General features: G+C 40.5%; 1 protein-coding gene across 3 annotated transcripts in view; it reads right to left on the reverse strand.

The window, feature by feature from the left end:
• nlgn2b (neuroligin 2b) overlaps positions 1-14,542 on the reverse strand; it is a 172,992-nt gene that overhangs the window by 5,131 nt on the left and 153,319 nt on the right. For all 3 annotated transcript variants that reach the window (XM_028596469.1, XM_028596468.1, XM_028596470.1), the window contains exons 5-8: positions 6,820-7,005; positions 3,103-3,368; positions 2,043-2,196; positions 619-985 (exon numbers count right to left, since the gene is read on the reverse strand). In XM_028596469.1, the coding sequence (XP_028452270.1) occupies positions 619-985; positions 2,043-2,196; positions 3,103-3,368; positions 6,820-7,005 (973 nt within the window). The remainder of the gene's footprint in view (positions 1-618; positions 986-2,042; positions 2,197-3,102; positions 3,369-6,819; positions 7,006-14,542) is intronic.

Consider the following 14,542-nt stretch of genomic DNA (forward strand, 5'->3'; position numbering starts at 1 on the left):
TTGAAGTCCCGCCCCACCATAGGGGAAAAGAACTCTCCGCTTTTCATTGACTTGTATGGCGTGAAGGCCCCTCCTCGTCAATTCCGTCTGCTAGCAAACAACAGAAAAACGTCTCAAGTCTGCTGTGTGTTGATATTCACCACCAAAAATGTAAAGAACCCATAACTTTATAAGCTGCCAAACCGAAAAACTGAACATTTATGTAGACAAAAGTGGATACAGACGTGAGGAATCAGCAGAGAGAATGGGGAGACTGTGGTATCCACAGTTTATTCAGATTCACAGGTTATTTAACCTGTTGGTAGTGAATATCACCACACAGCAGCCTTCAGGCGTTTTTCTGGTGTTTGTTGGCAGACAAACTTGACGAGGAGGCGCCTTCGCGCAATACAAGTCAATGGAGAGCGAAGAGTTGTTTCCCCTGTGGTGGGTGTATTTTAGGACGTGGTTGTATAGAAGGACAATGGACTGTATATTTCAGAAAGTGAATTCACCACTGTGTTAAATATGAGCTTGTAAGTACAGTATACTGTACACACTCTGTATTAGTTTTACATTTTAATAAGATAAATGCACTTAATATCAGAAAGTTATGATTACATTTGGCATTATACTAACCCTGTCTTGGCAAAGTTGGTCCAGTATGTCATGACTACGGCACTGAGCATTACATCGTTCTTGGAGAAGTTACAGGGAAACAGGTCAGTGGCTCCCACCATGGGAATCCCAAACACATATGGGATCTCATCTCCATGGGCTGCGTCTGCCCAGTCTGGCCTCGCCTCGGTCTGACAGTGGTGGTGGAAGGTATAGAAATAGACAGGCGACTGGAACTCAGCGTGCAGTTTGGCAGTGGCGACAGCCGGGGCCACCCACTGATGGTCCGTGAACAGAGCCAGGAGGGTCTTCCTACGCATGTCACTGTTGTCCCTGTCAGCCCAGTCTGTGTACATGAACTTTATGGTTTCCCTCAGAATGTCTTTTCCTTAAAAAAAAATAAAAATAAATGTGAGCATGTAACTTCTCGTGGTTATCTGCAACATTAGCTGAAAAAGGATTTAAGGCTGAATTCTGTTACTTGGTTAAAATGTTGTAAATGTATGTCATAGCAGTATAACTCTCATTTGAATTCAAACATATAGTTGATCAAATTATGAAAGCTTTTCTGTGTGTTACACTTCTATTATCACCAAATGTCCCCTCAGATTTTCTAATGTGTGGGTCTGTAGCTCATCACAAGTCGTCCTCCAGCTCTGTTCAGAATGTCTGGCTGGAAAAACATCAGATAATGAAGAGGAAACATCTCAATGCTACTGTAGCAACAACTAGTTAACAAATTAAGACTTTTCATATAAAACCTATGTAAACCCACTGTAAGGTTGTGCGGGCTGGGAATAGTTGCATGACACAATAATGATATTTTCATTTGTTCGTTCATTCACTTATTCATTCATAGCTATGAGCGTATTAAATACAATGCAATGATATAGATTACACTACCCAACAGTATGGCAAATAATAAAACCTAACTCCACCGTGACTTTTTCACATTAATGCATCATATTTTCCTCTGCCATTTTCATTGTAGTTTGAACCAGAGCATTGATTCTCTGCACTAACCCGATTGGGCCCAACCCGCTGAGTTTGGGTGAGGTCATTTCTCAAAGATTTCCCAGGGCTTGAATCGGGTCGGGTTTTGCGCATATTTTCCAATGTCATAATCTGTGGAATGTCATGAATGAACACAGCCTTCTGCATATCAATTAAACTTACACGCATGGATAATGAGCAGTGGAAGTTCAAGTTTTTAATGGGCTCAGGCCTAAGACTGCTGGGTGAATCGGGCTGGGGTCAGGCTTGGACAGAAACTATGTGGGTTCATGTTGGGTCAGACCTGATTTTTTGGGGCCTGATCATAGCTCTAGTTTGAACATCATTTTAAGTACTTCTTAGTGCTGTAGAGCCCAACAACATGTGGAAAGTTAAAGATTAGAGCTTTAAAGGAATTCATAATTTTAAGGTAAAATAGGGTAGGGTCTGACCATCAGGGTATCCATACAGATTGTCCACAAAGTTGGAGATGGTGTAGTCAAACGAGGCTGCTGATATTCCATCTTCTCCTTCACTGTCATCCACAAATTTCAGGCCCTCTCCCTGGTTGACGCCCAGCAAAATGTCGTAGTTCAGGAACTCACCCTGGAGTCACGACAAACGCACACAGCATGACATGACAGCACAGAATTAGGGGTGTAAATCAAAAGTTTTATCACGTTACGACATTATATTGATTCTTTCCTTTGGTCAACGATACGATATTTGCTGATATCTTAAAGTCTGTCACAATACGATTTCGATTTGATTCAATTCAGGGTTCTGCAACCAATATGAGACGATATCAGTCTTACACAGTTTCATTTATATCAACTCAAACAAAAGCAACTAAAATATGAAAAACCAAACAAACTATTCTTTTTAAAGCTATAGTGCGTAGTTTCTGTCGCCCCAACGAGGAATTCTAAGTAATGACAACAACACTGTCGGCGCGTCCACATGATACAAGGCTTACGTGATCACACACGCCCCCCCACCCCTCCTCGATGCAGTTGCTAGCAGCTAAGGAGGACACGGAGGATTAAAAAAACATGGTGGACTCTTCAGAAGAGGTAATTATTTTACTTGAGTTTCTGCGCAGGAAAGTCACCGGATGACACAATCTTCTGAACATAGCCATACTGAGAAATACAGACAGAGTTGTGTGGAGCGGATAGTCTTAATTAGCTTTGTAGCAACTCATTTGGCAATGGTTCAATGTAACGGATGTTTATTAATATCAATAAGTTACGCACTAAAGCTTTAATAAAAAGTATAAAGATAAAGTATCATTCTAAAGTAAAGGGCCATCTTACAGACGATATGTATATTTTCACTTTGCACCGATAATATGGGATCGTGGATCATTGAATCGATATATCAATTTAGATCGATGTATCTGTACACCCCTACACAGAATGCAGCAGTAATTCACCCACAAAATGCAAAGAAATGATCAAGACAGACGATGCGATCATACTCTGGATGACATCCAGTGAAACCAGCTCTGACCTGCTGCATGAGGATCTCAGGGTCGTCGGGCACCACGTCCCCATCTACCACAGGTCCGAAGGCGATGTGGTAGCGTGCAGGCTGGATGTCTTGGTCCACTAACTCCCGGAAACTCTTCCTCCTCAGGCATTCCACCAACTCAGCCATGTCCCCCAGAGTGCAGCCGACCTTCCTAGCCAAGATCTTGGTGTACATCATCGGTCGGTAGTTGACTGCCCAGCTGGAGATGGCTGAGCCACTCTGAGCGATGGCCCTCTGGAACAGGCCTACACAGAGCAGGACCACATACAGCAGATATAGCTTCAACAGAAAACACTTATTCTCTCTCAGTTCAGCACCAATCCCCCCCCCACTCCCCCTCCTCTGACATACTTTTGCTACCAGCAAATGGGGCCTTCAAGGCCTTACAGTGTGAGTGCTTTCAATAATGCATATATGTTGGAGGAGGAGCAATTGTAGAGTATTACATAAGAAGCAAGAGGAAGTAGCCGGATTCATAGCGGGAGAAAATCTTCAGAGAACATCAGAGTAGGAAAATGAAGTGCATCCATTACATACAATGAGAGACAGCAGCAAGAAAGATGGTGGCAACTCTACACGCAGCATCGGGCTTGATGGGCCGTGTTGGATGAAGCGCGAAAAAGAGACAGAAAGAGAAAGAAAACTGCTTGCACTGTTGCACCGCTGCACTGTTATGTAAAGTGGCTTGCTGTCCCTCTGTTTTATCTGCAGCTTCTGTCATTAATAATTAAGGCCCCCCACATTCTGCATGTGCCCCACCCCCGCTCCTCTCCCTGTGAAATCAATTAAGAAGCCTCTCAGCTGCAGCTCCAGCTCTACCCCTCATCTCATCTCTCTTCCACACACACACACACACACACACACACACACACACACACACACACACAGTACCTAAAAAGTGTTCGCCCACCAACTTGTTCTGCACTTTGTGGTGTTACAGCCAAACTTGAAATGAAGTAGTGCCACAGATCTATGCACGACAACCCATAATGATAACATGGATATTTAATCTTCTTTTTTGACAGAACATCAACTGTTCACATGAGCAAAACCATACCAGAAATAACCCAACATTAACCAATCAAAAGATACAAAATGACCAAAGTCTTGTCTTAAGGGAATTTCAAGTAATACAACTAATAGGCAAATAATATATATATATATATATATATATATATATATACACACACACACACACACACACACACATATATATATATGTATATATATATATTTATATAATTACTATTATATGTTTTAAATAAAACACCATCCACCTTCACCCACAGTATAATTTGAACACTAGTCTGCTTGTGTGAGTATTTGTTTTTGGTATGCAAGACAGCCAACATTAGCTGGCCAATTGACACCACTAACAACTTTGCTGATGCCACCCAATTATTGAACTGCTTTGTCATGTCCTCCTGAATGTTTTCTGACTCAAGATAGACAAAAAGATGTGTGTTCCCATGCACATGCTCAGAATTCTGAGAATCTCCTTCACACGTACAAATAAATCTTGTATTTTATTTTATCTGTCCCAGGTCAGATTGTCGGCGTGAAGGTTAACAGTTCAGTAATAACATAATCTGAATTCTTGGTAAAGTGAAGTGCCTTTTACATTCTGAGCTCTACTCACATCAGAGGATTAGTGATCAAACATCTGGTGGGTATTTTAGAGATCTGCCATTCAAAAACAAACAAAAGAAAGTGTAGTACAGTCCTTAATAAGTAGTACATATTGCAGTGGTTCCAGAGGTGGTGCCTTGAGGATGCCACAAGAATTTTTATATATATATTTTCAATAACATTTCATCACATAAACTAATGAGGCGACGTTTAAATGAACAGTTACTATGATAATTTCATGCTTTCAAACGTATCACATCGGAGAAATAAATATCTAAGCCACCATTAAAAACCCTGCTAAATATGCAGTTATGACGCAGCTGGTAGGGCAATTTCACAGTTGCCATAGCAACCCAATACATCTTCCAGTACTCCAGATGCACAGCGGTAAAAAAATAATAACTGAGATTAGTGACCAAAAGAAGTAAAATACATTCCCCTATCCACTAAAGGCTGTAAGCCAGCTGTCCCGCACCTGAACCACTTATCTGCAGCGAAAAATGTCAAATGTTCAAATGGTGCCAAAGTAGTTCAAGAGACATCTCGAGACAAAACACCCTCATTAGCCAGCAAAGATATTGAGTACCGCAAGGGACTAAAAGAGGTAAAGGAAAAACAGAATCAGTGATTGATGTCATATGTGTTTTTCATGAAAAAAACAATAACGTGAGCGAACAGAATTAAACTTGCACATTTCTATTCATTATTTCATTGTTAAATAGTTCATCTGCACAGCTAAATGGCCTAAGACAGCTGACTGATTGAGGTCTATATAATTATTTTTTTTTTAACCTTTATTTACCCATTGACCATAGGGGTGGCGGGGTGCCATGTAAAAAATGACCCTGCAGGGATGGCATGGTTTAAGAGTGTGTACACTCCTTGCTTTTGTGTTTATAAAAAAAGAAAATCAGAGGAAGTGTTTTCAACAAACCCCTTAAATCGAATTTCACACTGACACGGGAGGCGTCGGCCTACATTAGTAAAACATCAGACGTGTGAACTGAAGACTCTATAATTTTGCTTTTAGAAGCTCAAATTGCAAGATTACTGACCAAAAGGGGCACTTTAAAGTGCCCATCTATAAAAGGGATGGCATTCTTTTAAAATACACCTGGCAAAGACCAGATGCCAGTCCTCACTGAGGCACATGCTGTTCACAAGTATGCGTAGAATCACCAAAGTATCAATCAGGTTAACCAGTTCAGCCATGTACAAATATCACATTCACCAGGGAAACTCAACAATATGCTGCAATTATTAATATGTATATTTCATATATTTATATTTATTATTTATCACAACCTACCTGCCCTTGTTTTATGACGAAATGTCTGTTGTTGTTATGTTATACACGGAAGTGTGCAATATAGTTTCTTTTAAGCACCGCTGGGAGGGGCATTCACATTTTGTTGTATTCATTGTAATATAATAATAATGGGAAGTACTTATGATGATGTTCTTCATTGGAAGTTAAAGTCAAAGATATAAAAGTTAGGGTTAAATATATATATAAATATATACACACACACACACACACACACACACACACACACACACCCACACACAGTATATACACACACTATCTATTCCTAATGCCCTGTCCAAACAGCATTAGTTTTATTGGAGAAGGCCAATTTTGTCAGTGCAGTCCAGTGATCTCGTTATTTATTTCGTAGTTATTCGGGATTATTACGTGGCTTGTATCCCAAACTGAACTGATTATTGGTTTCTGGCAAATAACATACCATATTCATCCATGTGTAGCCCTGTTCAGATTGAGAATCTGGTTTTCTTTCAAATACCTCAATCTTTGCAGTTTACTGAAAATAAATACATATACTACATTGCTGCAAATAGTGGATGACTCATTTTTTTAATATTGCATCCCTTCACTTGGGGGAATAATATTGCCAGAGTTTTTTTTTTTTTTTGGTTTAGGCTGTTCATTGAAATTACTAACATGCGCTGTGAAGAAATACACTACTCACACTGTCCTGAAATGGTTATCCCCTTTGAGCAGGGTATATGACTACTAATGTGACAATGGCAGTGAAAGAACCTTACCTTCGGAGTGGTGGGAGAGGATGAGAAGGTTCACACAGGCGGCACCAGCGCCCGAGCCAAAGATGGTGATTCTCTCTGAGTCTCCTCCAAAGTGGCCAATGTTTTCATTGAGCCAGCGCAGGGCCTGGATCTGGTCCAACAAGCCATAGTTCCCCTTAGCAGACTGGTCCCCTGTGCTCAGAAACCCTGCAGGGTAAATTAGAACAAACACAGAGAGGAGAAGAGAAAGAATATACTGATTGTGTGCAGGAAGAGGAGCAGGGCAGAAATTCAGGAGCACAGGAAAACATAATCCTGTGTGTTTATTGCCTTTTTAAAAAGAAAATATCCCACATCAACAGAATATGGCATCCTGTCATTGTCAGGAACTTCTCAGCCTCCAACTCATCCCAAGTCTGAGGAGATTTCACACAGAAAGCTTGCCAAATTACTCATTTTTAATACCCACGCTTGAAAAACAACACAGTTAAGAGAACTTGTCAGCAAAGAGAAGGAGGAGAGCAACAGAAGGCATTTCACCTACTTCCAGGACACACATTTACACAGTAGGTGCACACCCACAACAAGACAAAATAAGCTGAACAAAATGTCACACAAAGCCCCACACACACAATTCTTTGTTCTTGTGATAGGGGATTACAGTACTGTACATTACATGTGTTTCAGGCAGCACCAGGCTATTTCACACTGCAAGAACTGGAGCTTTTCAATTTTTTGATGGTTTGGATAACTTCAGTACTCAGAAAACATCTGAAATGATTTCAGTAAACGGCATTCTCCTCAGATTATTGGCTGTTGGGGAGGAGCACATGATGAAAAAGTAAAAAAAAGCATCTGCACCCACCTTCGTGGCAGCTTACTTATCTCTTAAGTTTCTCATTAATTGTGCTGCTTAGTTGTACATATTATTCCTTTATGGGCATTTTTGTGTGCCACTTCTGATGCATGAGCAGAATTTCCCACTAGTGCACATAACTCATACTAAAACTTAAACTAAAACCGTTTTTCCTCAGTTAAACTTGCAATAACTAATTATTTGGCAGAAGAAACAAGCTGTAACTTTGTCCAGTAGCCTATATTTTTCCGAGGCGAATAGAACAGGCAGCTATGTGCGGGGTCTGACCAACATGTTGTATTTGTTGCTATCACCTAGCAGCCATCTCTACGTGAGGAAAGCTGTGAAAGGTGTAATTTTCGGAGGAATCATAGCAAAATCAGTCTAATACATTGATGCCATTAACACAAAGTTTAGGAGCGCAATACTAAAGATTTAGTTTGAAGTTCCTTTGAGCCCACTCTTGCTGTAAAGCAGGGGTGTCAAACTCATTTTCACTAAGGGCCACACTGGAAAAAGAGAATCCCACCAAGGGCCAGACATGGAGAGTTTATTGACGTGCTTTTGTTACTGCAGGTCACTTTCTTTTGATATTTTGGTAGCTTTTTTCCTCATTTTTGTTGTTTTTGTTCAGACTTTTTTGTGGCTTTCTCAGACATTTGTCACCTTTTTGTAAATTTGTTGCTTTTTCCGAAATTTTTGTACGCTTTTTGTTGCATTTTTGTTAACATGAAGCCCTACAAAAGCCATCAAAAGTCTTCCTTAGCCATCATCGAATTTAGCAAATCAAGCAAAACAATGATACATTTTTTTAACAACTGTTTCACAGCCTCAATATGAAAACTCTCTCTGCTCCTTCTGGGGGGATTTCTGAGTCTCAGAGTCGGCAAATCTGCCATATTTTGCTTTGAATGTCAGGTAATTGCAGTTTAAAAAGTCTTTCCTGTGTTTTTTGTTTGGCGCACAACTAGGCGGGCCAAAATTTACTGTAAACTCAAATTGATATACTGGCCGGATCTAAAGCTGCAAGGGCCTTGAGTTTGACACGTGCTGTAAAGAGGTGACCTTCCGTGGTCTGTGCAGCTTCAGGTTTCTAATGGACGCGCTCTGCTGTGGGCATGCTGCGGCAGATGTGTCGCGTTTGTGCTCTGTGTATTTCTGCCGTAGTTTTGGTTTTCCACCTCCGATGTGGAGCAGCGTACAGCCACTTCCCTAAACGTTGGCTCATTCAGAGACCAGAGACCCCAACGGGGCTCTGTGTCTGTCAGAAGGTCTGAGATCTACCGTATCAGCAGAGCAATCACAGCACAGCAGACAATGGTGCAGGTGGATTATTATCTGAAATATACTGACTTTATTATTGTAATAGCCTTATTATAACTTTATTTTTTTATCAAAATACCACGACTCCTCCAAATCTCAGAGAACACAGATGGGATGAGTTATATTTTGAATGTGCACAAAGTTTTTAACATGAGCAGAAATCTTGCTCAAACACATCTGAAATATTAAAGTCCAGGGGGTTATTAATGCATTAAAATGAAATAATGTATCATTGAGGTGAATATTTGTTAAATGCACATTTAAGGAGGGGTCACCACACAAATCTGGAAGCAAAACCTTGGCCTTTGGGTTGCCAGGCCAGTTATGATTAGGCCAAATGTTGGTGATATTTAACCTACATCTACAAACTGGGCTGCTAAAATAAACAAGCTGGGCAAAACAATCCCCGTTTTGCATTGCATTCAGTTTAGTTAAATGGGTCCGGGCTAAGCCCCGAACCACCTCAAGTCCTAGAAACGCCCCTGGCCACAATGAGTTTAAAATGGCCTTCCCAGGCATCCACTGACTTGTTTGCCATTTAGCCGCTTTATAAAGCGAGACAGTCTTTGTGTGGGTTGAACTGAATAGTTTTTTTAAAACCTGGAAGGCAGACAATACCATTCATGTACGGCTTTATGCTTTACAGTGCAATCATTCTATATGTCACCTAAATGAGCATATTGGTTGAATAATACAAGAAATACCACTATACACAAGGTCCTGGTGTCATGGTCAGAGTGCCCACATAAACTTAGTTACCTCCGCCAAGGAGGTTATGTTTTCTGCTGGGTTTTTGGTTTGTTTTAAGATTGGTTGGTTGGTTTGTTGTTTGTCAACTACTGGCCTGATTGTCATGCAATTTGGTGGGAAGGTGTAGCTGGGGATCACTTGTGGGATACACAAATCATTTTTCACAGGCATTAGTTAACAGGTAATAGGTAGCACTGTGTATTTTGGCCATCTCCGTTGTTTGCAGCTGCAACCCAGGATGCCACAGAGAGACACTCTGCGGCGACGCTTAGATGGTGAGTTTCATTTGTGTGATCGATTATCACATTATATTTATAGTATTACCGTTACACAGCGTCATTCTCAAATTGTGCATTATGCAATGGGTTATATCATGGTCGCAACATAAGTTTAATAGTGGTCCTGACTTCTTGTTCGGATTGTTTTGGAAATATATCCAGACATATATAGTGGTTGCGGTTGCAGATTTGCATATGATAGAAGACTGGACTATTGGCCTAGCCAGAGGTCTGCGCTCTTTGAGTGCCCTTCTAGTTATGATGTGTATCTATGGCATAATCTCACATTTTAGTATGTTCAGTGAATACTGTTAAGGGATTGCAATTCAGCAAGTGTCCTTGTGTGGGGATTGAAAAAGAGTGACTTAAGGGCAGTTGGAGCGAGTGGGACAGCCATAACGTTCAGTACAGGGAGTATACGGAGACAGATGGTAAGAGAGGACAGTCAGCACGTTGGAAGTGTGTTGAACAGCAACTTAAGTTGGATTGTTGATGAAAATAATTTAAGTAGTGATAATGATGATGATGATGATGATGATGATGATGATGATGGTGGCGATGATAACCTGCCAAATTGACCTCTCCACAACAATCAGCGTGACACACGTCTCACTCCACACTCTTCACTGTACTTACACTAGAGTTAACACTCAACAAGCCTGGAGTGTTTTTGGTAGGTTCACGTGGATTAATTATGGTTCATATTACAGAGTGTCATTTGCTATTTGTTATTTGCGGTGGTTAACATTTGGACAATATTTATAAATACCAGCCAGCAAGAAATACGAGAACGATATGAAGTGGTTGCACATATTCTTTTTTCAAGGGGTAGACTGAGGGGCCTGGTTTGTCATTAAGTTTATTTTGGATAGGCTCATCCCTGGTCAACAGTTTTCACTGAGTACATTTTGCAAAATATTTTAGACTATATAAATTTCTCACATTTAATGACATGCAAAAGACAATAAGGATAAAAAAGACACTTGTTGGCTGCCAAAAAATAACTATAGAAGAAATAGAAGATTAAAAATGACAACTGCAAGGAACATTATTGTACTTTGATACTGTGCCCACATTAAGGTATAGACAGTAATTATTTGACCTTTTAGAGGGGGAGATGAAGCTTAATATGTCTGCATGAATAGAAACAATTAAATATTAAGTAGATTAAGTTAAACCTCTATTAAACATGGCCATGTGTCTGTGTCTTTATCTGGATGTACACTGAGGAATGAAAACACCTTGAACATAGTGTTTTCATGTTGGTCCACAGATGCAATGACCTGAGTGACTCAGGCGGTCTGAGGGACATGGGAGAAAAATATTTAAAGGGCACCAGCACACATAAACTTTTCTAGCATGTAGGGCAGCCTATATGGCACTGCATCACATTTTCTCTACTGGAAGGGCACCTAAAGGGCACATCATCACGTTTTCTTCATTTAAGGGCACGCTAAAGGGCACTTCATCACGTGTTGGCCGCTGGAAAGACACCCTAAAGTGCACTTTATCATGTTTTCTTCACTGGAAAGGCACACTAGAGGGCACTGCATCACGTTTTCTTTACTGGAAGGGCACCCTAAAGGGCCCTTTATTATGTTTTCTCCATTGGAAAGGCACCCAAGAGGGCACTTTATCACGTTTTCTCCACTGGAAGGGTGCTCTAAAGGGCACTTCATCATGTTTTCTCCACTGGAAAGGCGCTTCATTCTATTTTCTCTACTGGAAGGGCAACCTAGCGGGCACTTCATCACATTTTCTCCATTTAAGGGCACCCTAAAGGACACTTCATCACGTTTTCTCTATTTGCAGGGCACCATTGAGGGCACTTTATCATGTTTTATCTGCCATAGGGGCATCCAAGAGGGCACTTTTGCAGGATTTTTTGGTAACCTGGATGTTGTACAATGCAAAAATATGGACGCTTTGGCCAGCCCTGTTTGCTTATATTCCATTATGTCAAAATCACAACTAAATGATCTTTTTATCTTGAGAGAACAAAGGAAAGCTTGAGTAAGTCTGATAGTTGCTTGATGTACAACTCCAGTCAACATTAACAATAATCTTTTTCTTACCTAATGATAATGAGATAATGATCATGAGAATCACAGTTTGATGAAATTGTGATCTAGAGATAACAGGATTACCAAATTTATTAGAAACCACAGCTGTCCTCAGCTTCCATAGTGCAGTGATTAGTGTTGGATGGATTATTAAAAACATATAAATCTTGTTACTTTAAATCATATCAATGTTGTAGCCGAAATATTATCTTGATAGGATTACTCCCAGTAATCTAGATATAGTTTGCATGCTATTGTGCAATTGTATTATCCTTAGATCATCCCAGCAATTGACTGGCTCTTAGCCTGATGTGACTCTGACCTGGTAATGTATCAGCACTGACCTGTGCCACTTATCAAAACCATAGGCATGTGGAAGTGTCTGCTCCGTGGCTGCCCAGCCGAGTGCTGAGCTGCCTGCCACAGTTGCCTGGCAACTTTCCAGAGCTTCAGGCAAAATAATATGGACAGACACTCACAAAAGCACTTGCATACACACATTCAAGCACTTCCATAATCAAGTACACAAACTGCTGCATGCATGCGCACATGAGCACAAAAACAAAGTCGTTGCACACGCACACATATGCAGTTGAGTGCATGAAATACCATGCTAGCTTGAGCGAGCGCTTAATGACGCTCTCTTTGCAAGGGCAACATGAAGAGAGGAAAATTTGGTTTATCTTCCACCATTGAAGATAAGTCAAACAAGTTCTCTCTTCTTCTCTTTCAGTAAGTTTTCTTTCTGCCACCCCCCCCCCCTGCATCTGCTGAGTTGGGCTTCCTACTGACTTTAGCGCTGAGAGCAGCAGTTTAGGAGGCTGAACTCATGCATATTCAACACTTGCTTTAGGTAACAGCCAGGGAACTGTGAAGAGAGTCATCAACCTCTAAGCAAAGATACAGGCTGGAGACAGTGAAGTGAATGGATGGAAGACAACAGAGGAGTGGTGAGCAACTGATGGAGGGAAATTTGAAACAGAAATATTTACAGCCTATTGTATCACGCAGTGTCCTACAAAAAGTCCCCCAAGACCGTCTGATAATAACTGCTGCTTCTGCTCATATATCTTTCCTGTCATAGTTAGAAAATCTTTTAGAAAACTGTATCTTATAAAATCATGAAAGCATAACGCATGCTACCACTGAATGGAAAAGGAAAATGGTAGGAACACTTAGTGTTTCGCTAATGTACGCTGATGAGATGAGTCATGGTGAAAGCCATTATCCCTTATTGATATTGTATTTGCCTCAGCAACAGGAAGACGTATTAGTAACAGACGGACATGTATCAGGAGGATCTTTTAAAATTTAGAGACAAGAGAGGTGCATCATACAAATAAGGGGCAGCAGCTCCACATCAAAAGGATGTTTTCAGTATTTTGTGCAGTATATTTAGCTTAATTCAGTACATCCTTTAGGGTCAACCATCTCTGTAAAAGTCTGCACTGTTCCCAAATCCACAATCCAGAATTGAAGTGCAGTCAGTCATCTGACTGTTTGGCTACTGATACGGGAACTTGCATCTGCAGAGTAATTTTCAGGACTGAACAGAATGACTACATGGTCACTGAATATATATCTGTGAACAGAGAAGAGAGAACAAGAGGAGAGCAAGGGAGAGAGGGAGAAAGGGATAAAACAAAAACCTGACAGTTATTAAACCGAATATTGCCCAAAGCTACTGTCAGATCACAAATAACAGAGAGGTGAAAGGAATATATTGGAGGGCATATTATATAATTTCACTGTGACGTCAAACATGAGATGATTAGAGATGTCAAAAATCAGAGGGAAGATATTGCCTTTTTATACACAGACAAGGTGATTGAAGAGAGGAAACAAAGCAATGTTTCTGTATATATGAATCGCAAAATGAATCAAGCTAAAGTAGAGGCACTATTACAAAATAGGAAAAAAAACCTGAGCAGATGGTGAATGTCTCCTGCACACAGAAGACTAAATAATCGGTTTTGATGATTGGAATAAAGTGGATTGATTATTCAGTATTGTGCGGCAACCTTGGGGATGATCTTTGTATGAATGCAACCGTGAATGAATATAACTCTCTGTACCGTATGCAGTATGTACTGATAAAGTCAATAACAGCACTGATTCTTATGTACAAGTTAGTACATCCTGTAAGGGGCATTACCACAAAATGTGCAGTGTAATGTCCCATTCTCACAAGAGTCTACACAGTTTGAATGATAATGAGTTTATATATGTGCTCAAAATAAGGTGATTTTTAATAATAACATTCTGTCTTGCTTGAGACTAAAAGTTTAAAGGTCCCATGGCATGAAAATTTCACTTTTTTTAACATTAATGTGGGTTCCCCCAGCCTGCCTATGGTCCCCCAGTGGCTAGAAATGGCGATAGGTGTAAACCGAGCCCTGGGTATCCTGCTCTGCCTTTGAGAAAATGTCTATGAGGTCATAAGGAGCAAGGTTACCTCCCCTTTCTCTGCTTTA

This window comes from Perca flavescens, chromosome 13 (assembly GCF_004354835.1).
Source record: "Perca flavescens isolate YP-PL-M2 chromosome 13, PFLA_1.0, whole genome shotgun sequence".
Classification (NCBI taxonomy): Eukaryota; Metazoa; Chordata; class Actinopteri; order Perciformes; family Percidae; genus Perca; species Perca flavescens.